At 30.1% G+C, this 27,400-nt stretch overlaps 1 protein-coding gene across 2 annotated transcripts in view; it reads right to left on the bottom strand.

Annotated features, from left to right (window-relative positions):
• Positions 1-4,956: 4,956 nt before the first annotated feature.
• Positions 4,957-27,400, bottom strand: part of LOC118204703 (PC-esterase domain-containing protein 1A-like) — a 42,324-nt gene continuing 19,880 nt past the window's right edge. Inside the window, exons 5-8 of one of the 2 annotated variants that reach the window (XM_035377000.2) lie at positions 25,883-26,093; positions 24,027-24,196; positions 17,406-17,565; positions 4,957-7,424 (exon numbers count right to left, since the gene is read on the bottom strand). In XM_035377000.2, coding sequence (XP_035232891.2) covers positions 6,969-7,424; positions 17,406-17,565; positions 24,027-24,196; positions 25,883-26,093 — 997 coding nt within the window. In that variant the 3' untranslated portion in view covers positions 4,957-6,968. The remainder of the gene's footprint in view (positions 7,425-17,405; positions 17,566-24,026; positions 24,197-25,882; positions 26,094-27,400) is intronic. The other variant, XM_085820892.1, reaches the window with a different exon arrangement.

Below are 27,400 nucleotides of genomic sequence, written 5' to 3'. Positions count from 1 at the left end.
GTTTTATAATTTTTTTTTGGAGGAAAAGAGTCTTTTATTCTGTCTTTACGTAAGAGATAGCAGGCAAAAGCATCGTTAAATTGCATTCGAAAGCAGTCAAAATGGATATTTTTGTTGAAATATGCTGCCTGAAACTTTTCGCGATTACAATACTACCTTTTTACTTCGTACAAGGAAGTAAAAAGAAATTTCAATAAATGTTAATCTTTCGAACAGTCTTTTTGTGTTGCCAATTTACAAAATTTAAAACGTGCAGAAATTAAAGATAAGGTAAAGAGGAAGCATAGAGAACGCTACACAAGGAACACAGTTATCAACAATGACCTTCACTTAAAGCCTATTGACACAGAAATACTAAAATACACACACAAATTCTGCTCAAATATGCTCAAGTGCTAAAAGAAATGCGGAATTATGACTACACTACCCTTCAACTTCAAAAAAGGCCAAGAACAACACATCACACCAGTGATTGGTAACTTCCCATTCATAGCAGCGAACTCAGTAGCCGAGCGGTATAAGTGAAAGACCTGTCTCAGGATTCCCAGTGTATAGGTTCGATTCCAGCCGAACATGAAAATGTAAGGACTTGTAAATATTACATCTAATTTTTATTTTCTTATTTTTTACTTATTTTATTCAATCTATTTTGCCCTCAAGACATTTTCTACACGAAATTTGTCTCTAATTGCTATAAGAAGTGTGTTCCAAGATTTTACAAAAAATTACTAATGTGTGCTTAAAAACTGGTTACTTGTCATCATATGATCTAGAGACTTAACTCGTAAAAAGCGCTAGGACTTTACACTTGTCTGGAATTTAATTTTTTCAGTTCAAGAGTCTCCCAAAAAGGAATATGTATTGGTAAAGGCCTGCAAAGGTTGGAAACCTCTAATACAATTGATGGTCTACACTTTCACATTTTATACACTGCTGGCCAATAAAATTGCAACACCATGAATGAAAGCAAATACAAAAAAGATTTATTTCACATAGACAGTATGGCATGAAGACAAAATGATTAAATTTGTAAGCATTTTGGAGGTTTACTAACGCAATTATCTAACGTAGTTGGCCCCTTATTTAAATTAGCCGGCGAATATCAAAGGGCGCTTAATAAACGGCGGAGCGTAACAGCTTCAAGACAGATTTAGCCCGAAGGCAAACACGCACTACCCAGGATTCCTAGCTCTCTCTCTCACGAAGTTGAGCTGAAAATTGCCGACATTTAAAATTGTTTCGCCTTAGAAGTTAGACTTCTTTATTTGTCGATTTTTGTAAAACATGAGTATTTTCATCATTTACAACACTTCTTTCATTGGAAATGTATGATTACAACCTGATGATTGCGAAAATAACGGCTTGGTAAGAACTTTTAATCCAGCCGCATACTTTTTCCATTTTAGCCTGAGTCTTTTAGTAAAATTGGGCATATAAATATTTGTCTTATTAGCTTTCTCTGTCACCATAAAATATAGGTATGCTCCTAGTGCATGATATGTCATATTTATTTAAATTCAGGAAAAAGCTCCATACAAGTGTTTATACATGCTACATATGCTTATAAAATTATCATAATGTGCAAAAGAATGTTTCTTGTGTATTCTTAAGTTAAGAAGAGGCACTATAATGGTAAATAACATGTTTCAACGTATGGCTTCAACTTTTTCTGGGTCAGGTTCGTGTGAACCGGAACCAACTATGTGTCCTAAAAATTTGATTTTATGCTTTGCAAAGTGACACTTATTGAAATTAACCGTGAAATTGATATAAGGAAATAATGCGTATCATTGTTCAATGACAATTTTTATAACAGAGGCTAAACTTCAACATTATCGAAACTAGTAATTCGACGTGGGTTCAATTCCAGGCGAACGGGCTGTTTGCATGGGCATTATGTGGTTTTTTACAAGTGTAACGTGGGTGCGAGTAAGAGAGTTCTTGAGAAAATCCGCAAATAATTAATTTATAGGTTTATTTTGTCGTATGTATATATGCAATTATGTATATTTTTAGCACAACACATTCAGCCTGTAATGCATCCTCCAGTGTCTGCGCGTACCATTCGAAGTCGTTTGCAGCAGATTGGTCTATCCGCAAGGCATCCATTGCTTCGTTTACCCTTGACGCAGAACCACAGACGTCTCCGCTGCCAATGGTGTGATGAAAGGATGTGGACGGCAGAATGGACTGAAATTGTCTTTACTGACGAGTCACGCTTCTGTTTGCAACACCACGATGGTCGGATTCGAGTATGGAGACACCTTGGAGAGAGGATGCCGAACAGCTGCGTTATACACCAACATACTGATCCTGCACCGGGTATTATGGTATGGTGCATATTAGATATCACTGTCGCACTCCTCTAATTTGCATTGCTGGTACTTTAAACAGCTAGTGCTACATCTCCGAGGTGTTGGAGTCAGTTGTCCTTCCTTACCTTCAGGGCTTGCCCACAGCCATATTTCAACAGGATAATGCGCGACCACACGTGGCATGCATTGTCCAAGGGTTCTTCGTCAATCGCCAGATTGAATTGCTTCCCTGGCCGGCTCGTTCTCCAGATCTTTTGCCGATAGAAAACATGTGGTCCATGGTTGCTGAACGATTGACCCAGATTACATCCCAAGCTGCCACACCAGATGAACTTTGGCAACGTGTGAAAGCTGCTTGGTCTACTGTACCCGAAGAACACATCCAAAGTCTCTTTGAATCAATGCCAAGGCATGTGGCAGCGGTGATCTCCAACAATGGTAGCTATTCTGGCTACTTATTCTAGAAGAAACCACACTTCACAGAAGTCTATAAATTTAATCATTTGATACTTGGTCAACATGTTAACTACTAAATAAATTTTGTTGTGATATCTCTTGTCTTTCTTGGTGTTGCAATTTGGGTGGCCAGCAATGTATTTAAATGATAATTTTTACAAATTCTTGCATCATAACTCTAGTTAACAGAAGATGTCTCTAACACCTTTGTAAAGCTTAATCCTCAGCATGCAGCTTGTTTTCCATTCTAGTTTCAGGCTTAATTATTTGAAATTACTAACAAAGATGGTCGCTAAATCACGCTAATATGTCTGTTGTAATTTATAATGCAACGAATTCATTTGATTTGTAATATAATTAATGTATAATTTTTTCAGCAGTATTGAAATTAATAGCCGATATTGATAATGTTATACATTTAGATTATAATGATTTAGTTGCCATTGCCTTCTCCATTGATGCTTTTATACTATATTCCTAATGTTTCACAATGGCATACAGATAAGTTTAACTCAGTCACCAAACATGTAAATCTCTAATTCAGCACACTTTTGTTCTTACATGTGCTGTATCTTCTGTTTTCTTTACTATATTGTTCAGCCTAACTTCAAAAGGTCCTATGATCTAGCAGAAAATTCACTAAACATTGGTAGTTCGACCTGAGTTCCTAGCTCTTTTTTTTTTTTTTTTTTTTTTTGTACTTATTTGCTGTGTAAAAATGTATCATACAAATACTTTAAAAATTTATTCTTTAAAAATATTGCAAAAATTTTCACCTTTACCTTAGCATATCTTTTTACAAATCCCTCTAATAAGAAAAAATAAGGAAAGAAATTAACTCGGTTTCGGTGATTGATGCCTCGGTGCAAATTACATGCAACTTTCCCCAAAAGCATAGAGTTTATATGGATATCAATAAATCAAGAATTATTTCTCCATCCAATTTTAACATATATATTCCAGAATTTTCTTTTCACACTGTAGCACTTAACTTTACGAGTTTTCTATAATCATTCAATTTCTCTAGCTATGGCAACTTTGCATACCTTCTGGCAAGTAGTTATATTTTTAACCATTGTGAAATAATTAATTCCTGTTGACTATCAGTACATTATTCACTTGTTTCACAAGTGCAAATATTTTATATGCAAATCTATATAAAATAGCATTAAAACTTCAGTTATGTGGAGCTCCTGATCAATTGCTTGTTTTAGATTGAATGAAATTAAGCTTAATGTTACTGTTAATTAGCTTGTTTTTTTATTTAATTACACATTTCTAATTAATTATATGTTCACATATTTCCAAGTATATTACACAAACTTTTGCATCCCAATTTTTAATTTTTGGTTAAAAAAAATAAGCTTTTATTTATTGAGAGGCTTGACTGATTATATTAATTTGCAGTACTGTTTATCTAATTCTTTTCTTCTAGATAAATTTTAGAAAAAACTTCTTAGCAAAATAATTTAAATTTATTTACAATTTATATGTCAGTGTTCCAAATGCATAGTAATGTTGTTATAATAGATTTCATGCTAAGATTTTTTTTTTTAAATTTAACCATTAATTTCTGCAAACATTATTATTTTACTTAACAAAAAATATTTCTAGCACACTTTAATAAGGAATAATCTTTTGCACACCAGTGAACTATGTTAAATTTTTCAGTCTAGTTCAGACATCTTGACTATTATTGATGTAATTTATAAAAAATATAACTGGTATGCTTTATAGTTATTTAATTTATGACATTATTATAATACTCTTTGCTCTAATATTGTAATTAACGAAAGATGTTTTTAATGCCAATATATATGTTTACCAATACCTTTTATTTCTTTGTTAGCTCTCACATTTATTACTGTTATCCAGGTAATTAGCCTGCTTGTTAGATATTCTTTACATGTTCTTGTGATATGCAACTCTATTTCTTTATTTTCCTCTTGGCTACAACTGGCTTCGAAAAGTTAAACTACAAGTAAAAGTAACTTGGGGGGCATAGTACAGTACATGAGTTTAAAAAAAAACAAGCGTTAATTTTTACAGAGGAGGCGATTTTTATCACTTGAGATCATATTGTTATTCATATTTAAAATTTATAAATCGCAAATTTGTAATATTTTGATTAGCTATAAAATTACGTTTTTGACAACAAAACACAAAAGAAAACACTTTGAAAATTTAAAGATAAAAAATACATGATGCATTTTACTTTATTGCATAAAATTTTTCTCACATATTTGAATTTAAATTTTCTCATTTTCATCTATATTTTATCATCAACTGAAACAATTTATTCATTATTACATTTTTCAAATAATATTTTTGATTATTACCTTTTTTTTTTTTTTTTTTTTTTTTACAAATATCCACAAACAGGCCAGGTATACTAAACTTCTAATAGCTATATAAAAAAGAATATTAAATATTATTTGGGTATTTCTCAAATGCTTTCAAAAACCATCAAAGGAGGCTTTATTTAAAGCCAGTTAAAAAGTTTAAGAAAACAAATGTAATAAATAATCCTTAGCAAATTCCCACTTCTGCATCTGTCTAATACAAATTTTCACAAATTTATGTTACATGTAATCCTTATATATTCAATCCCTAGTAATAAATCATGTTCAGTTATTAAAATTCGATGAAGAAATTTTGAAAATTACCCGTTTAAAAAAATACATACTGTAAATGATACATTAACTTTAAAAAAGAATACTTTTAATTCTTTAAAATGAAATTCTAAAGAATTAAAAGTATTCTTATGCATTTGCAATGCAAATTCAATGAACATGATAGAGAGAGAGAGAGAGAAAACCCTCTCTCAAAGCTATGAATGAAATAGCATAACTGTTTGGGAATTGAAAAATAACAATTTTAGACCTTCTTTCTGATATAAGTATTTATAAATTAAACAGTATAAAGCTTACTAGTATTGTAAGCAGATAATATTCATTTAGATAAAATACAAAGAGTTTAGTATTAATATTTCAGTTTTCGTTATAACTAAACATTACACTTTACAGGAACTATAACGGCATCATTTTCATCTCAGAAGTAAACAAATTATTTAAATAATGGTACAAAATACCACTAACAATAAAATAAAAATAATAAGATATTCAGTAGAACAGAACTACAAATATTCAGATTAACTGAAAATGCAGCTGGGTTATTGGGTTGTGTTTTCTCTTTTCTGTGTAGGCAAAATATTTATCTACTGTGACATTATTTAAAAGAACATTACATTAAAGGAAGTCGTGCTGTTATGTCCATTTATTAGATTTAAACTAATGATGCAAAAATATTTGAAATAAAGAATCAACAAAGTCCCAAATCTCCGATTTTGTACAGTATATATTTTCTTATAACGCTAAGCAATATAACTAGTTTTTATTAAATGCAACCTATTTTAACTGTAATAAAACAAAGGAATCAAGTTTTGCTGCACTAAAATTAAACAAAGGAATTATTACTATTTTTTATTTGAGTAAAACTGATGCAATACTTATTTTTATTTAACTAAGATTACACTGATTATTTTAATTGAGATAAATTAAAAAATTAACATTCCATTATTAATTTTTTGCATTCAAAAGTTTTTTTAATATCCTTTTAGAAAACATGTATTAATTAGAGCTCAACAATAAATCACACAGTAAACAAAGAATATTATGCCTACATACATTACTAATTGCTTTTCTGTTAATATTTATAGGGTATATCTTTGATGGAACTGTAAGCCAAACTATATGTACACATTCATTTAATAAATGTGCAAAAAAATCAACAACTAAATCAAGCACTCCAGACCTAGAATTATCTTATCAAAACATGCATTGTATTGTATTATTATGTTAAAATTTAAAAGTTTTACAAAAACAGTTTATTTCACAACTACAAAAATACCAAAATAATAAAGTTCCTTCTTACACAATATATCACAGTTTTAATTTTGAAAAATAATAATAATAAAGATGTGTCATTAATTTAAACACTCAGATGAAGACATATATACACACAACAAGTTGCAAATATTTTACAAAAATTAATTATATTTAGGAACTTGTAATACAAGGAAAAGGGGGAAAAAATCTGAATTTTATCACTTTGAAATTCTACCTTTATTCTACAAATAAAAAATTAAGCATTAATGGCACATTTATATCACAATGGCAAAATATTTAATACAAAATTTTACCAGTTTCCAGAGAAAGGAGTGTAGTCAAATGGTGAATAATCTGAGGCAAAATTTATATTTGGTTGAAGAGGATGTTGTTCTGAAGGTGGTGGAAAATAATAAGGTTGACGTGGTTGTGAAGGACCAGCAGCATATGGTCCAGGTTGCTCAAAATAGGCAAACTGTTGAGCAGAGTATGGCAACATAGGGAAATTATTGTGTAGCAAAGGAGCTGATGAATGATATTGGGATGGCATAATGCACAGTCTTTGACGTGCTTGCCTACGTTGTTCAAATAGTTGTCTTCCATTAAAACTCATACAGCGAGGTTTCTTTTGTACAGGTGTTCTCATTCTCTTTCCTCTACGTTTTTTCTTTTTTCTTGCAGGATTTGGAGAAGAATTGGAATTTTCTTTTTCCGAAACAGGAGTTTGAGGAGTAGTTACATAACTGCTTGAAGCAACTGAAGATCTCTGGAAGAAAAAATATATATAGATATTTGAAATTTTGCATTTAATTAACATATTGATATTTTACCTTTAAGAAGATTACAAAAGGTTTAGTGCATCTCAATTTTAAAGTAGTTAAACTAAAAATATCAACAACTAGATCACGCACTCTAGACCTAGAATTATCATGAGTACACGCATATTGGAATGAGCAACCACTATGCTGTACGATATACTTTTCTGATCTCAAAATCTGGATTGCCTAAAGATAATTTCCTTTCTCTTCTCTAATATTTTAAATTTAAATCATCCAAAAATCTGTAATTTTCCTTTTAAGTCTGAATTAAAAAGGATAATTTAAGTGAAAGAATAATGCAGAATTTGTCAAATCTGAAATACAGAAATTTCATCATAAGTTAAAGATATAAAGGTACTGATATAATTGTATAAGAGCTCTAAAAATTAAATGTAATAATTTTCAAGTAACATACTCAGTACATTAATCTTTAGAAGTGATAAGCTCCTTGTAATGCTTAATTAATCTATTAATGCATTATTTAATTGGGTAGCCAACCAAATTAAATTTTTTACATCTGTTTTATTTCAAATTAAGATAAAAAGGAACTTAATTATCCCTTATCAAATTTTAACTTTAAAGTTAAAAAAAATTAAATTAGAAAATATCAAAATGTCTCATTACTCTGTAACATTAAATACTTTAAGATACAATAACATGCCAAACAAATATTAATTTAGAAGTCAAACAACAAAAATCAGCGCTATATTTTCAAATTTTCACAGGACTAGTTTCGATGGACTAGTTCGAAATTTTCACAGGACTAGTTTTTACCGATCCATCACCCTCAGCTGCAAAATTTAAAGGTGAGGATGATGATTCAGTAAAACCATCGAAACTAGTCCTGTGAAAAATTTGAAAATATAACGATAATTTTTGTTGTTTGACTTCTAAATTAAATACTTTCTTCATATCTTATTTGAAACTCATTAATGCCTCATAAGATATTTGGAATTATGCAGTAATTTAAATGCTTTTCTTAGTGGTTCTTTTTCCTATGTAATTTGTGATACATTGGAATTTTAATATTTCACAAAATATTTCAAAATTTAATAAACAAATCTACAATACTGTTTTATCACATATTACAAATACAAAAAATTCAAAAGCATTTTTTAATCAATTTTCAATATATAAAAATTTAAAAAGTTTAAAACTTTCAGTTTAACTTATTTCTAATGCACAAAACACATAGATAGTTATAATATTTGTCACAATTATATCAAATTATGACATGAAATCTGCAGGATAGTTTTATGTATATATAAAACTTTTAGCTAAATTTCAAAGAACTGATGCTTTAAAAAGTTTTAATACAATTATTTTTACTAATGTAATTTGCTCTTCTGAGAACAATTTTATTAGTGTAGCAAAAAGAAATGATCATTAATATACAATATGTAAAGTAAAGCAATTACAGTAATACCTTGTTTAGTACTGTTAATTAGTTATTCAAAAGCAGGGTTTCTTAAACTGTTTTCAGCCGCGACCCCTTTTTACCACTGAGATTTTTTCACGACTCCCAGGACTCCATAAGTATTGCGCAAATCCTACACACGCATGAGTGAAACTGTCAATTTGTTCACTTGTACTGTAAAATACTATTGCAGTTTTAGGTCATTAACTATAATTTCTAATTTTAAGACACAGAACACTGTGAAAAAGTAGGAGACGAAATGATGGCGTCACATGCAAAGCAAGGAAAAAGAACATTTATTTTATAAAAAGAATGTGTTGAAACGCTCTCGTTTTTTTCTTTGTCTGTATTGTCTTACCTATATCTATTTTCAGACACATTGTGTAAAAATATTTGGTAATTGTAAAATTATAATAAGTTAAAGAAATATCAAAACTGCTTAAATTTTTGCCGATTCCCTTCTGCAGGTCCAGCGAAACTCCTTGAGAGTCACAATCCACACTTTAAGAAACCTTTTTCTAAAGTATTGCACTAAATGAATCTGCACTGAGTGAAATATGATTTCTACAGGAAAATTAATAATTTGTTCTTATCAAATTTCTTTAAAACAAAAATATTTACGTATTTACCTAAAATTAATAAAAAACAATAAAAGAGTAAAAAGTACAATAAGTTTATTGTTAATTACAATATCAAAAATAAAAACATTTTTTAACCAGAAACCAAAGTTTCTTGCACCGATTTTGTTTTCTTCGTTTATCATGTAGAATTGCTTTATTTAATTTTCACATTGTTTCAAGGCTCCATTTTTTCATTTGGATAATTTTCTTCAATCAATTCACATGCTTTTCCAATGCTACTGAATAATTCTTCAAGAATTATACAATGTGAAGTTTTTTTTTCAATTTGCACATTTTCTTCAATTCTACTATCTTCTTCATAAGCCTGTTTATCTTCTATGTTGATGACAGATTTGTTATTAAGAGGCTGAGATGCCATTTAACAGGGTTCATAGCCACATTTTAGTTAAAAAAATAAGCACCTATAAGCACTTTTCAAACACATTTTAAGAAAAAAAAATAAGCACCATCTAATTACATTATACACAACTGCATAACCTTAAAAATTAGACTCGTAATTTAAAATATGAGAAATGCAGTATTTATTAAGAGAGAATAAGCATTACCTCAACCATGGAAAATAATTACTTTTTTTTAAATTTTAAATAACAGTTCAATTTACAAAACTAGTTTACAATGAGAGAAAAAAAAACTATGCAGAACTAAACTATATTACAAGATTTAATGATGAAATTTCAGTTCAAAATAGAGGAAATAAATAATAAGGCATATTTATTCTATTCGTTTGGAACTTAATAATAAATATAATTTATTTTTCCACTCATATTGACATTTAACTAATTTAAATCTAAATTCTGAACATTTTCTAAATTTTCATCCTATATCAGTTTTCCCTTAACATATATTGCAAGCAAAGTAATTTAAGTAAAAAAGAGGAACATTTCTGAAATGAGAAGACAGAAATTTGCTTCATGCAGTTATCCTTTAAGAGTAAAAGCTTAACTATCCACATACTTGAAAATTGGCGAATATTCAGACAGTCAAGTGTAACTTTAAAAAAAGGAGCGGAGGGGGGGGATAGACTGTAGCCGTTCTTTAGATTTTTCCGCTAAATAAATGCTTTTGACATTTCGATATGTGCATAAACAAACATAATATAAAAACAAACCAATGGAACAGAAAAATATTCTGCTTTGCAAGCACAGTAAAACTCTTTTAAGTGTTCATACACAAATCTCGGACCGAACATCAAAATGAATTATCTCTGCAAAATATCCCAAACGTTATTGTGCAATGTGTGCGCTGTAATTCTTTCCTACATGATATTACACAATCGGATTCAACAGCTGCCGGTATTGGGAGAATAAAGTACTAAATAAAGGAAAAGAAAGAGACTTAGCAGTTACTGCAACTATGTTATTATAAACATTCATACATATACTCATAATATAAACATAATGATCATAATAAACACGAATATGAACTGACCAAGCGGAATGAGAATGCAGATTATTAAGATCTTGATAGAAATTCAAACGTGTGTAGTATTTGGGTGGGAGGAAAAGAATGCCAAATGTACCGGAATTTTCTACTGCTTTCGCAATTCTTTGACCAACAGAACGACGGGCACCTGTCTATAACTCTCTGCGCACACCAAAGGTTATGTTAATGCAGAGAAAGCGGGAAAAGTTATTTCCGGGAGTATGATTCACCATCTGACATTCCATATTAGGAAGAAAAGTTGTTTATTTAGTTTCGGCTTTGGTACGGGGAAAAATTGCGCGTTAATTAAAAAAAAAAAAAAAAGTACTAAAAGCAAAAAATAAGCACTAAAAAAAAAAAAAAAAAAAAAAAAAAAAAAATAAGGGCTTTAAAGAAAAAGTAAGCACATTTAAGGGCCTTTATATTTTATTTTCAAATATAAGGACTTATAAGCACTTATAAGGACCGCTACGAACCCTGTTTAAATATTGTCCATGACATTGGCAGCATCCAATGAGTCAAAACCTAAATTATGTGCGAGTTTCAAGACTTCCGCTGTATTGTATCCATTTGATAAAGTTACAAAAATCATTAGCACAATGAGGCAAAACATATTTCATAGCATTTCAGATATCCTAATTTTTCCAAAATGCCATCAAAGATGGGAAGCTTTACCAGAAGTTGCTTTGACTGCCTGTGAAAGCATCCTTCTCAAATAAAAAGCCTTAAATATTGAAATAACCCCTATATCCATGGATTGTAGAACAGAGGTAGTATTTGGGGATAGAAAATGAGTTTTGACATTATTACAAAGATTAGAAAGTCCAGTATGATGATCCGGCACATTATTTAATAATAATAATGCTTTAGAGGCTATGTTTTATTCTTCACAGTAAATTTTAATAAAGGAACAAAAACAATCTTTAAACCAACTTTCAAACACTACTTTAGTAACACAAGCTTTCTTATTAGAACATCAAACCACTAATAAGTTTTTAGCACATCCCTTTAAAGTTTGAGGGTTTTCAGCATGATACACAAGCATGTGCTTCAGTTTGTCATAACCAGATGCATTTTCTCCTAATAATAATGTAATCCACTCCTTTGATGTTTTATAGCCTGGGTGAGATTGCTCTCTTTTTCTGACAAACAAGTTCAAGAAGACAGCTTCTTCCAGTATAACCCAGTTTCATCCATGTTAAAAATTTGTTCATTAAGGTAACCTTTATCAATAATAATTTGTTTTATTTCTTCTGGAAATTTTGATGCTGCTTCTTTATCTACAATTGTGCTTTCACCCACACTGCAAACATTGCAAATTCCTAAGTGTTTTGATTTCAAACTGCTTTTCTTTAAGTGCAGAAAAAAACTTGATGCTTTTGTTCGAATTGCTAGTTGATTTCTTGGAAGCAAAAGAGTTGTTAGCCATTCCAAACTTGCATTTCTCTTCATCTTTCACAATCTTTTGAACTGGAGACTTATTTTTTTTATCTCTTGAAATCTTGGCATATGATAACCCTCCTTACGAATTTTAATAATTTATAGCTTTTCATGTAAATTCTGAAATATATGCTTGTTTGGTTTACTGCAACTAGTATCAGATTTTTGTTTCTCATTCATTATGAGTACAAATCAGAAGAAGAGTGAATCAGGCAACGTAAATCAGATGGTGAGAAAGATAAATGTTCATGCAATATGGCTATCATAGAGACTGAGGGTAGGTTTGCTTGTGAGTCTGCCATGCCTGTTGGCAAATGCCTATGCATGAATGACAAATCAGCAACGTCCATTTGGGCAGTACCTATTTCAGGCCGAATTTTTTTGGAATGAAATCTTTCAGAATTGCACAATAGTGAATCACTCAGTACCAAATGAAATTTACTAATCAAATTACTAACTGCACTATAGCAGGGTCAGCACTGAATGAAGCTGCACTACGTGAGGTATTCCTGTATTTGTAACAATTGAAAATGACAGAGAAAAATCTGAGAACATGTTAGTTTGTTTAATAATAAAATCTGCAGTTCAATACCTAAAAATTCTACTGCAGATACGATGCCCTGGGTTATACGTAAAATTCCTTACTGCTGTGGTTTAATGCTAATCAACTACAAACTTAAAATTTTGTATTAAAAGGTTAAAAGGCATAAGACTTATGACTGGAAAGAAGAAACTTATGAATACTTTGCTCCTTATCACTGCAGGCAAAAAAAAAAAAAAAAAAAAAAAAAAAAAAAAAAAAAAAAAAAAAAAATCACATTTGTAGTCTCCTGTAGCTATATTTACTAAAAAAACATCATTCATTAGTGAATTAGATTTCCTGAAGGTGTTTCACAGCCACATTATCTGTCAATTCCAGTTAATGATACCAATTCTAATTAATCTTTACCATCAATTTTTCAAGAATTTGTTTCGCATCTGCTTTTTATTCACTTTTCAATCAACAGATAGTGCCAGCAGCACTGTTTTCCATCTTTAACCTAGAACTTGCTCAATTGTTTTCCTTTCTTGTTTCATAGAAATGACCCAGCAAATAATTTTCCCTCAGACAGTTAAAGGTTCTATTAAATCTTTAAAACCATAGTCTTGCAAGTTAACTCATGATATGCCAGCTCCCGCTATCTACACTATTAAAATCTGTGCACATCTGTTAACATCATCTCCTCCAGTACAGCGGAGAGGTGAGCCCCCTTTGATTTCAAAAATTCATGGGGAAACCATTTCGACCATTCTCATCTTCATATGTTTTTAATCAATTGAGATATTAATTAAAAATTATTAAAACACAAATTTTTGTGCTCATTTCTCTGAGCAGTAACAGTTTCACATGCTGGAGACAAAAATGCCTTGTTTCAAAAAGTGTTGCCACTGCTCGCTTTGAAATCATAGTTTGCTAATAAAAAATTTGTAAGTTTTAAAAAATAGGAAATAAAAAAAGCATTGCCAAAGATTAACCCTCTCACTGCGTACTTTTTTTAAAATCAAAATAGGTTCAAAAATTACGTATTTGTTTTATTAGATATTTCAGATCTACATATATTTTAGAGTTAAAATATATAAAAATTTTTTGTAAAAGAATTTTTTTTTTCAATATAGAATTAGATCATAGAAAAAGGTTGCCAGAATACTGAAATTGAAGAATAATGATATAAAAGGAAAATTTTGAAAATTAATATTGGTTAAATTATGATTTATTTTATAAAATACAAAGGTAAAACATATACATTAATGAAAATATTTGCATAACATAATATTTTGCATATCAATTTTGCACTGTCGAACGTTTTCAATAGAAACTAAATTTTGAGATTCATCACTATCTGCAGAGGAGTCCAAGAAATTCTCATCAGTTTCGCTATAACTATCTTCAGTATACTTGAAATCAGAGTGACAACTACTATCAGTTCCGGAAATATCATCAGGAATATAGGTTATACCACTCACAAAAAGCTTTCTGTCAGACATCTTTGAGTTCTGAAAAGTGCGTGCAAAATGCTACATTACGCATTCTTGTATATTTGGCAGAAATGTGAACAACTAACGCCATCTGTTAGCCCACATCTAAATAAACAATTAAACATCACAGAAAAGCCGAAAGAAAGCTTGAAAGGGGGAAGAGTGGGTTAAACAGTTAAATAGATGGCAAAAATTCCTCCTTGCGGAAATCGCAGGTTGCGCAAATTTTGCTACTTCTACGTTGCTGTAGTCTATGTCATTGTATGCCAAAAATTTTTCATTAATGTCAAATAAATAAATAAAAATAGCTTTTAAATAAATAGCTACTGTTGGCAACTTTTTTGTTTTAGGTTAGGATAATTGACATGATGTAATATTGCTACATTAATTTTTTTATTGACACAGAGAAAAAGTTGCTATAGTACATTAAATTTAAATCATGACGTCATACGTTTTTGTTTTCTGGTTTGGCAACAAAATTATTTATGACTTGGTTGTTGCTTGTAAAGAATTCATATTTAAATGTTTTTATACATTTTTATTTCAAGTGTACATAAAACTTGTGGAGATTAATTTAGTTTGACTAACAGTTAATTTTTAGTTAAAGGAACGTTCAGTCCTGTTTTCGTCCCCATTTTCCTGCCACAATGCTAGTGAGATAGCACACATGTATTCAAATTAAGGGAGAAAGAAATGGTATTTAAGCCAAGGTTTCGGAAGATGATTTTAGAGTGTGTTATGGCTGCTTGAAGGCCACGTTGTTATTCTGAATTACTTGCAATTTGATTCTGTAGCTTGAGTGCTTGTAGCCATTAGGCTTCTTTCCACCAGCTTCTGTGAGTCAGAGCTTCCTGCACTTTATGCTAGTTTAATTACATTTTATTTAAAGTTCAACATTTCCTGTTTACACCAGACGTGTTGGCTTTATGTAAGCCCACATGAGCCATCTGTTCAACATGTGATTGAATAAAGGGTTCTCTACAGCCTTCTTTTGACTTTTCTGTTGTGTTAAGACCTGAAAATAATTCCTAATACAGTTTTTTTTTTTTTTTTTTTTTTAAGAGCTCGTTAGTTTATGCTACTAAAAATAATGAGTGTCTTTAAATTCATAAAGTTTGCTTTGGCTGCAGTCTGCTCACCTGGCGGGCTTACCAGTAGTTAATTATTAATTTCTTTAATATGAAGAGATTAGATTTTTGTACAGTCAATTTAGGACACAAAATTGTTTGAAGCAAAATATTATTTGAAACAATTAAAATTATAACTCTTATTACATCAACACTTCATTAGACAAAGAAAATAACAATCAGGTACACAAAACATTTATCTAATATTTGTCATCATTAAGAATTTTATCTTTCCAAGATATGTTCATCAAGAATTTTATCTTTCCTTTTTATTGACTAGCTGAACTCTTTGCACAATTTAGCAGCACAAATATTTCCAAGGAAATGGACAGTCTGACATATGCAGACCTGTGCATTTATCAGTCAGCTCCTTATGCTTACCACAAAGATTATTAATAATTAAATTAATTCAGAATCTACTATTTACTACAACAACACACATAAGCAACAGAACCAAATCCTGAATTTTCAACACCATCTCCATAATCATCACCTGACTACAATGGTTTTTTTAATTATTAAAATCACTTATATTTTCATGCACTCTAAGAATCTGCCATTATTCAAATACAGTCAAAAGTCATTAATCCGAACTCAGCGGGACTTCGGCGATTCCGGATTATAGATCATCAGTTTAAATCTGGTAAGATGGCATGCAGAAATTATAAAATTAAAAATATGAAACCGTAATTTATGAAATAAAGAACACTTATGATCTAAAGGGTATCAAAATTTACAAAAAAAAAAAAAAAAAAAAGAGAGAGAGCTTAATATTTATTTGTTTATTTTATTAAACATTTCTTTCAATGCAAGTTGTTTAAGTTGCTTCGTTTTATGTGATAATACTTTCTCTTTAATTCTATAAACAGACATAATTTCTTCTTCAAAGTTCCGCTGTTCAAGTCCTATAATTGCTGTGTCGAGAATACCGACTTATTTGTCAATCGAAATTTTTCGTTTTCAATAACCTCTGTGTCACTTTCTTCACTATCGGAAGCGAATTATAATGACGAGGAATTTGATTTAAATCATATCAAAGACGGAGTACATCGAGATGAAATACTACATTTAGTAAGGAATTATAAGCCAAATAAAATAAAAACATCTGCTTTGAAGATAAGGATAGTGCTGACATATCAACTTCCAATTCATTGTGCACCGTGGCGTTCCCCCCTCCCGCCACAGAGCAGCATAAAATTGATAAACAGATTTCGGAATGGTTAGAGAAATGAAGGATATGCCTTTATCCATTTATTGCAGCAATTTCACTTTTTGTTTCTTCGAAACATACTTTCGCTTTGTAGATCCTTTACATATTAGTAAATATATATCGGAAATTCTATTTGACATAATTGAAAGTTCAAGCTTACTTTTATAAAATTGCTCTAACAGTCTGCAAAAAATAATAAGCGGGATCCAATTCGAAGATTAAGGAACAAACGCAATCTGCAACATTAACTGAATTAGATAATTTTAGCTTAGCTTATACATTAAACGTGCATGCGTCTGTTATACATTAAATGCGCATGCGTAAACGTACCATGCGCATGCGCAGAAAGTTTGTAGCTTTGAAGTCCGGATTATGGGTGTCCGAATCAACGACTTTTGACTGTATTAGGTTCAGGAAGAGTTCTAATATTATTTTATGCTCAAATTCAGATGAGTGCAGACGATTGGGTTCACTACAAAGCCTGTACATTCAAACGTGTGGGGGGGGAGGTAATTTTGCCTATACATGCAAAGTTGTAGTTTTTTTTAATAGTATAATTTTAGAACCAATTAACATTAAGGTCTACTCATATAAACTCAATGAACAAATATGTTAACAATATTTTCAATAAGATTCAGATCTACTCAAAAAGTTACCTGGTTAATAGAAACACTATCTTTGGAATAAGCTTCAGAATTTGATTCAGCTTCAGAAGAAACACTCTGGTTGCCAGAAGCACTCTCTTTATCATTAGCTTCAAAATTTATTTCAGTTTCCTCCTTGGAAAGTAAATCTTCTATAGCAATAGAATTATATCTAGTGAAAAAAAAAAGTAGTTTCATTAAGTTTCATATTATTAGTCTTCTCATCTCATAGTCTTTATTAATTATTTTAAGAACTGTGGTTAACACCTACAAAATAACAATTAATATTTGATACAAAAATATTCACAAAATAACAGTTAATATTTGATACAAGAATATTCACAAAATGCATTACAGGAATTATTTTTCTAGGAATGGGACATTTAAGTTCTTGAAGTACAGAAGTTAAAAAACAGAAATTAAAAAAATAAATATACAATATTTGTTCTTTTTTCTCATTTGAATTTTTAAAATCCTAATCTATAGAATTTTTATAAAAGCTTATTTTATAAAGCTTTGTTATTGATTTATTTTCTTCTTGTCTCAAATACATGAAATCAATGGACTAGTCAACTGAAAAATCATTTTTCAACACTGAACGTTCATTTTGTACTTTGAACAATTCTGTTATTATTTACACCCTTTTGATAAAATGTATTATATGTAACTTAATAAAAATAATATATTTGATTTTATTTGATTATATCTTGGATGGTAAACTCGTATTCTCTCCATTTTCTTTAATGCATTATTATTATGCGATTCCCCCCCCCCCATTCAGGTTTGCTAACCATTCCTTTAATCTTTAGCCCTTCTTATAATTTTACTCTGCTAAGAGAAAGGTATACTTGACCTTTTGTGAATAACTGTTTTCTTTTATAAATTACCACATCTAGCATCCATTCAATCGGAAAAGTTAAGCAACTAGATTAAAAACAAAATTTAAATGAATACTTTCTTTATAAAAAAATCATTCTTATTTTAAAAGAGGGTTAAGGAAGAAATATACATAGAAACAAGAAAAATAGTGTGACATATAAATGATAATTTCAAATTGTGTTTCCGAGTAGATCATATGCTGTCTAACGAAGAGCCTTTTGCTTAAAGTCATAGTGCAGCATGTTTAAAAAAAAATATATATAGAAAATCAGTCGAATATTTTTTTTATCATTCTTGTTTCAAAGGAGAGTAAAGACAAAAACTTCAAAATTTTATAACAGAAACATTTTTTAAATGATGAAATTTTAAAACAATAGATGTCAAATAGTCAAGTGATGTTTGAAAATTTTCTGAAAATCAGAAATTACATTAAAAATTTCATAGCAACACTATTAAGAGCTTTGCTCCATCTGATGATGCATAAATAAAATTCTGAGGTTTTTAGCTTGTTCCTTAAATTAAGATCTGCGTGAAAAAGAGTTTCAATATTAATTTTAAAAAATCTGAATTGAAGCTTCACCATATTACTGTCAGGCTCAGTAAGTCCTCAGGAAATAATTTAAAAACTGATTACAAACTTTTGAACATCACCATAACAGAATTAAACTTTGAAACACCATGAGAGAATTAAACAAAGGCTTTATCTTAACAAGTTAAATATTTTAACACTCCGGAAAATGTATTTTTATTGATATTTAATAAAAGCATTTATTTATTTATTTATATATATATATATATATATATATATATATATATATATATATATATAAAAAAAAAAAAAAAAAAAAAAAAAAAAGAGACTGCTGAACTTTCAATTGATCTAGATCATTATATCATTTTGACATGAGATCCCTATTTTTAATTTTTGGTAGAGAATTTAGCATTTAAGTCAAATATCTATATTTGCTTTGATTTAAAAATGTTCTGGAAAAACTGGAGCTTCAATCTATTTTATCAAATTATATTGAGAAAATGAAACTTAGTATTTAGGAGTTTCAAGTATGTACTTCATTTGGAACTTCTTAATATAGCCACATTTTTAAAAACAACATTCTTAAATTTGCTTTTCATTACATGCAAATTTAAAATAAAATACAACATCTGTAAAATATCTAAGGCTCAAAATACAGGTTTCATTTTTTTGATTATGGCAAAACACTCGAGGACTAAGAGGAGGGATGTCTTCGTGCAGGATGTTTTAAAGAAAATAGGCTTGTACATGCTACACATGGGTAAAGACATGAAAATTCCCTTGTGGCCAGCCCATTCACCAGGATTCGAATTCTGTTCTGAACTAGAAATGTTCAGTGACTTTACCGCTTGGCCGCTAATGGGCCGGCTGAAAATATAATCTAGTTAAAGAAGTGTGATATATTTATTCTTGCAGAAGATTCACTCTTTCAAAAATGCTAGTTTATTCCAGTACAATTTCAGTTTTCCTAGCTTGCTTCAAAATTCTTAATCAGTATTCAGCTAAATTTAACGGTACTTTTCCGTTTAGCTGGCGGCGCAGGCGATAAAGTCGCCAATAATGGTGCAACTGATGCCAAATGGAATATCCTCGCTGGTAACCTTCTACGCCTCATTTTCAAAACAAGTCGCAGCCATCAGATTGATTCTTTCTTTCAATACTGGCATACAATTAGATAGAATTTTTACCCAGATAGTTCAATTTCATGCCCTAAGGCCATTTGTGGTTATTAAAACAATTAGGATGCAATTACATCACTCACCCGAAAATATAGAAAAGGCAAAGTCAAGGGTTAAATTCATCAATTCTAATGAGAATGCACTAGTGAAGTAAAGCACTGAGGTTTTACATAATTTCTGAGTAAGCTATTCATACGAATTGAAATAATTCTTGCATTTAAACTTGCATTCCAAATCAAGATTTAACTTAAAATTAATGTAGATAATTAGAATTAGATTTAGAGAATTAATTAGAATTAGATTTAGAGAATTAGATTTTTGTAGCGTAGTTTACATGAGATGAGATGAGATCACTTGGGATCACGTGATCTGAAACGGCGAATCAGGATGTCGAACCATGAAACCATAGTAAATTATTAAATTAATGTCTTTTTACAAATTTATTGCCTTTATTTATCGGCTTTTTACAAAATTTTAAACAATATTAAAATGTTTATGCCTTCAAAATAAAAAACTTAAAACCATTTGTTAACAATTTTTATGTGTATACTGTATGTAAGTCGAGATTTACGCCGGCGAAACAGAAAAGTACCAATTTAACACACAATAGCACAGGAACTAATTTCAGAAAATCCATTTTAATTTAATGTAAAATATTTACTTTTCTTACTTATCAAAATGAAATAAAATTATATATTTATTAAAATTTTACATAATTTTTGTAATAATAAACTTAAATATGGACCAAAGAGTTTATGGAACTTTTAGTTTTACTCTTATAATCTGAGTTTATTTTCATTAATGCAAGAGTTTGATTTCATATAATGCACAAATGGGATGCGTGATAAATGCTGAATAAATTCTGCAGAATGATATTCTTCACACTAAGTGGATAAAAAAGATAAAAGCTCTAGCTTTATAGCCTACAGTTTCTGACCAAAATGTGAACAAAAAATCATGCATAGTGAAAAGAAAATGAACTTTTATTAAAATAGTCATTAAAGGTAATTAAAATAAACTAAATTATTAATGTACAAATAACAGTATGTTTGAGAAAACAACAGGAATTTTAATAAATTTGAAACAAAATGCATTACAATATTGTTGCATGAGCATAGGTTTGTAATGGATTGTATGCACACAGAACCAATGATAGCTTGATAAAATTTATTTTACCCCCCTCTAAAAAAACCACTTTAAAGTTATGGAAGTACTCATGCAACTCCTCTCAGTATGACAGAGCACAATCAGTAGTTACCGCTTCAACCTGCTAAGAATGTTAAACACAACACAATTCAAAGTGCATCTCAAGATTGAAGCTCGCATGAAGATCTCTCAGTGAACGGATGCTCTCTCTGGTCTTATATAGTTCCCCCTAGCCACTGAGAATTTTCCGGTACCTTCCTTTTCAGAAAGTTACTGGAATTCATATATGTTTAAAGTTCCATATAAGGGTCAGAAAAGGTTATAATTATTATTTAGGGATTAATTACACTACTACTTATATAGGGAACAGGCCAAGTTTGGGACTTTTGGTGATTTATTGCCAAATCTGATGATAAAACTTCATTGGTAAAACCATCACCAGCTTGGTGATATATCGCCAATTTAGGGAGACAGCCATTTACTCTATGTTAAATAGATTTATTTTTCTAGTAGAGCTTTGTTTTCTTGAAGCTGTTCATGTTACATTATACAAAATTTGTAACAATATACAAAGCTTTATTTTTACCTGTGAAGTTGAAGGTTCATACATTTTTTTAGCCAACAGAATGGTGATAATTTTCATTAAATATTTCACACATAAACTCATAATACTATACTTACATTAATACTTTTGCAAACAAAATATTCTCATTTAACAATTTAGCTTATTTGAATTCAATTTGATGTTTATAACATTTAATAAAATTTGATACTTGGGAACATTTAGGGTAACCAACTTGTTAAAATCTTACTGAAAGAGCACCAATCTAAACTCAAGTGTGGCAGCTGCAATTTCAAAATGATGGGAGGAAAAGCTTTGAAATGATTTTCTTGGCTCTTATATTGCTGCTGCATATTTCAGTCAGATGAAAAATTGAAAATATCAGGTTTTAACAAAAGTTTTCTGCCACAACAAATATTGTCTGTACAAACAGTTTACGTTAGCATATTTAATCATATTTTGTAAAACAATTTTTTGCATTTGAAACAGAATTACTTTAGAACACTGCATTGTGAAATTTGTAAAAAAAATATCATTATTATTAAGTACAAGGTGAAGCCACTTCTGTTGCAAAAAGTCAGCTACAAAATGACTCTAAATCATGTGTGAGGTATTAATGTTATATCATATGACATTGTGAAAGTTTGTTACAGAAAGTTTAAAAACAAGGACTATGACATTCAAGAAGCAGAGTGCTCTGGCCAGCCTACTGATGTTGATGAGGTTCGCCTGTGAGAACTTGTGAAGATCAGTATGCAACCACATGAGAGCTTGCTAAAGAGTTAGACGTCAGTTCAATGTCTATTAGTTACGCTATGCATCGCATAAACCTGACATACAAGTTCAATTGCTGGGTGCTGCATGAGATGACTCAAGCAGTGAAGTACAGACATGCTCAGGCTAGCACTAATCTCCTTAAATATGAAAGCACAGACAAAATTCTGAACCGGATCGTCACGTGTGATGAAAAGTGGATTTAATTCAACAACACCCTAAAAGGGAGGGTTGGTCTGTGCCCGATGAGCCCGCCGGCAGCATCACAAAGTGCAATTTGATCAACAAAAACATCACGCTTTGCATCTGGAGGGATTGCCATTGTATTATCCACAAAGAATATCCGGAAAAAGGTAAAACCCTCAACAGTAAGTGCACAGCAAAATGCTAGTCCCTGTTGACGCAGCTATCAATTAATAAAATTCCATTCTCTTCTTTTTATCAAGGCACATTTTATTGCAAGATTTTACATACAGGCAATATATTATGGTAAAACATTCGAAGATTATCTGCATAGGAAAAGGTCTTTGTATCACATATTTATGATATATATGGTAAAAATAAAAAAAAATTTTCATGCAATCTGTCTATTCGAACCCGAGTCAGTCCTCGGATACCGAAAAATCACATAAAATTACCAGTGACTTGTGGATCTAGCCATTGTGAATCTCTAATTAGAATGAAAAAGGTTATGGTATTGTTATTAATCCTCCTGATTTGAACACAATATAGATCAGTCCCAAATTCATAGTGCTAAGAGGAAATGGGTTGTTCCTACTATTGGCAAGCTTTTGGCCCTTTATAGGTTACATCTTTTCACAAATTTGGCAAAATTTTGACAAAGAGAATGAATCCAAAAGCCTCAGAAATTACATTACATGAGTGAACAAATTAAAAGCTTATAAAAATGCCCATTATGCCTATTTTACTTCTATATTTTTTTTTACTGTCAGGGTAAATATGATTAGGTAGGTAAGAAAAGGTGAACAGCAAGACCACAACAGCACATTAAGATAAATACAAAACTACAGTCAAGTTAGCAAACTGTAGAGAAAACACAAAAATTGATCTAATGATCTGAACTCAGAATAAAAATTATGGTTATAAATAAATTAGGCAATAAAACTTTAAACATTTCCTTCAATGTAATAAGTAAATGATCAGTAAAAAGAAACAGAAACGTGATAAAAATTTTATGAACTGATAATTATTTCCGAGCTACTTAATCTGGAATTTTAACAGCTTTTGCTAAGGTATCAATGACAGCAAAACAATAGTCCGTATAAATTGGAATCTATGTGTTATTTCTGGAGCCTCCAGCATACAAAAAGAGGAGCTTTTTATCATAATCAGATCTATTGAAAATAAGTTATATATTTCATCTGGATAACCATTACAGAAAACAGAACACTTGAAAAGGCAAGAAAATGCTTAGCATTAACAACTTTGTGCCTTTGAAACATAATACCATATTATAAGTCTAAAAATCCTATTAAAATCCTATTAATCCACTATTCAATAAATTAATTTTTATAAAACATCTTTTGCTATATTCTTATTACCTATGAGGAAGTGGCATACCCCAGGCCAAACTGATATGAGTAAGTAACAAGTTTGTTACAAAACGTACAGCTGGAGAAAGCCAATGAATTCCATCTCCAGTTCTTCGATGAATCTGCATTTTCAAATGATAATGAATGTCGAGAACATCAAAGCCATGAGCAATAACAACCTAAAAGACAGTAAAGAATGAATTAAAATAAACGGTAACGGAAGAACATAATAAAGATCTACAGCAGTACCTTTCAGATTGTGTTTTGAAGAACCTTAGGGTTCCATGCAACTCCCCTAGTGGAAAATAAAATTAAAATTTGAAAGCATTTTTTTAATACTATGTATGTTGTAAAATTAAACACTGGTAATATTTAATTAAATATTCTTTTATTTCCAGTATTATTGTGTTGTAAATAACATGAAGTAGAACAGTTTTTATAATTAATGAATTAATAATGATTTTCTTTTCAATTTCCACCGTAAGCTATATGTAATATTTTGTATATAGGTAGCATTTTTGAATGTTTTTTAAACATTGTTTCAACAGTCAACACAGTTTGTGGATTGTTAATTTATGGTGTAGTAGAAATTCTAGAGTTCATGAATGTGCAAAACTCAGTAATGTACACTGGATTTGTTAAATTAAACAACAAAATAGACAATCACAATACTATAAATTTTAATCACATTTTAATTTCTTTTCACAGCACTGCACAACTCAACATCAGATTTTAAAAAAACAGAAAAATATATAATTGGAAGAAAGAAAGGTGCGAATCATAAATCTTGAATATCTATTAGTTAATTATTAGTCCAAAGGGGCTTTATCCCTGAAGGACCATTGTTTTGTTTTGCAATTTTGCATTGGTTCACTATAAATGTCTATTTCACTTTTCAAACTGTTGCCACCAAATGTTAGAGTCCTGCATTATATTTGAAGAAATTAAATAATGAAAAATCTGCATAAATGTATGCATGTTTCTCGCATTGTGATAAAACAATGGTAAATAGAGCCATCGAATTTTGAATGACGTAATCCTCATATGAATATGGGCATGAATTTGCTTTATTATCGATTTCATATTTTGTAAAACTTTAACGAATTTTTGGTTAACAAACTCAATGATTTAAAAGCGAGCAATGAAAATAATCTACGGGGAAGGGGAACCTTTTTATCACCAGCGTGCAGAACTGTGTATCAGAAATTCTAAAAATATGCTTATTTTAAAACTATTTTGCAATACTGCTCTTGAACTGAATTTTATGGTTTAAGTGCGAAGAACAGACAAAATGTTTAAAAAAAACGCCCCTTTGGATATAATTTAAAATCAGAAACCTTTCAGTTTTTTTTTTTTTCATAATTTTATTATACAAAAGTCACTAAACAGCCATTTTCTGTTTAAGAACAAGTTACAGATAAACAATCATAGTTACTGACTTCATTATATGCTTACATAATGCAACTGTTATATGCTATTTTTTTCCCCCCTAAGCATAAAAATTTCTGAATGGAAATAAATTGTTTTCTTTTAAAATTTTATAATTACTACTTCTGGTTAAGTAAGCATTTCTTTGCATAATTTTCAGATGGTAATTTTTTTAGAATTCAATATACAAAGTTCTGAGTAAGTCATCTAATACATTAACAACAACTAGGCAGGGTAAATACATATGTTCAAAAATATTTTTACTAACTATTAATTATGTGCATGTGCAACTTCGAATGTGTCCAAACTATTACAGACATTTATTGGAAGAAAAAGTCCAGGTAGCAATAACTAGCATTTTCAATTTTACAGTTAAAATAAGAAAACAGCTTTGTTGCAATGAATGCATTTTTGGATAGATTATAAACAATTCTCACCTTTTGTGCATAGTAGTTAGCTTCCATAACATAAAACCGCAGCTGATATTGCAGAAATTGTAGCTGTGGAACAAGGAAGCCTCCTTTCATTTCACTAGAGATTGGAGGAGTAGTTAGCCATATGACTAAACTATCAGGTACAAGACTTTGGAACTTTTTCATCAAGGTTTTCAAATTTACTTTGAATTGTTCAACTCCTTTTGGCCCCCACCTTAAATAGGAAAATTTAAAATTGAATTCTTTTTAATCTAAATACAAAATGATGGAATATTAGCAAAAGAGCCAAATGATCATCATATTTTTTAAAAAATCTTCCATTTTCCAGTTTCAATGATTTTTATTCTGGTTCCTGTGCCTTTACATTTCAGGTCTGAAAATATGGGAGTAACTATTTACTGCTTTATTTTAAAGAGAAACAGATACAAAATAGAGCATTTTTACATTATATAAATAATAATAATAATAAAAGATATCTCTTTTATAAATAAAAAAATAATAAATAAAAAATAAAAGAGAAAAGACATGGCTAGTCAAATTTTGAAAACTTACCTGAATTAAAGTTGCTTTCCAAGTAATACTCTACAGCATTTACACATTGATTTTAACTCTTGCATCAAGACTGGAATGCTTTTAATATGGTTTGAAAGAGTTCAGACACTTTTCATACTATATGTATTTTGCGAAATCTTAACTATCATGTTATTTTTATATTTTGCACAGTTAATGTAGATAAATAATCAGATTTTAGGATTAGTAAACACTGTTGAGCACTAGATAGATCCCCTGCAATCTACAGACATCAGTTTAAAAAACACTTAGGATACATGTGTTCACCATATGCAATTTAATCTGAAAGTCCTTTTCAGGAACAAAATACTGATCCTTCAATTTAAACTTAAATTAAAAAAATAAAAATCTTCACATGCCAAATCTATCAAACTGCAAGTACAATGATTTTCATTTCAATCAAGCATTATTATATTTACAAGATATTATGGTTTGATGCATAATCATAATCAAGCAACCAGTTTCATTCCAGCCTTTTGTAATAAATACATACTCTCCTTTGCCTCAGCACACAGCAGTTAAAATTTGCATTAACTGTCTGGCCTGAGAAGATACATTTCCACACCACAATCTACTTTATGTTGGAAAAAAATATCAACATTATTATTCTATTTTTAGAATTCTTAGCTTTGTTTGATCTCTCTGATTTTGGAGAATATGGGAGTCCATGGTACAAACTATTCCTTTGACTCCTGGTAATAGCAATGAATTAAGTTCTTATATTCTGTGATGAACATAAAGACCAGCTAGACCACCAAGAGCACTTGACAAACTTCAGTTAAAAGATTTCGAAGGAGTATTCCTATCATGATGGTAAGCAATAGTATAGGTACATAAGTGCAGAATAGGACTGCTTTAAAGCAAATACATATCATTCATGTACACATTCAAAACTTTGTCTTTTCTAGTTTGTTATTGATCAGCCTAATAACTGATAATTATCTGTGGAAG

This window comes from Stegodyphus dumicola, chromosome 7, assembly GCF_044657685.1.
Source record: "Stegodyphus dumicola isolate Sdum_Otavi_A_Nest chromosome 7, ASM4465768v1".
NCBI classification, from domain to species: domain Eukaryota; kingdom Metazoa; phylum Arthropoda; class Arachnida; order Araneae; family Eresidae; genus Stegodyphus; species Stegodyphus dumicola.
This window is presented reverse-complemented; position numbering and strand designations above follow the sequence as displayed.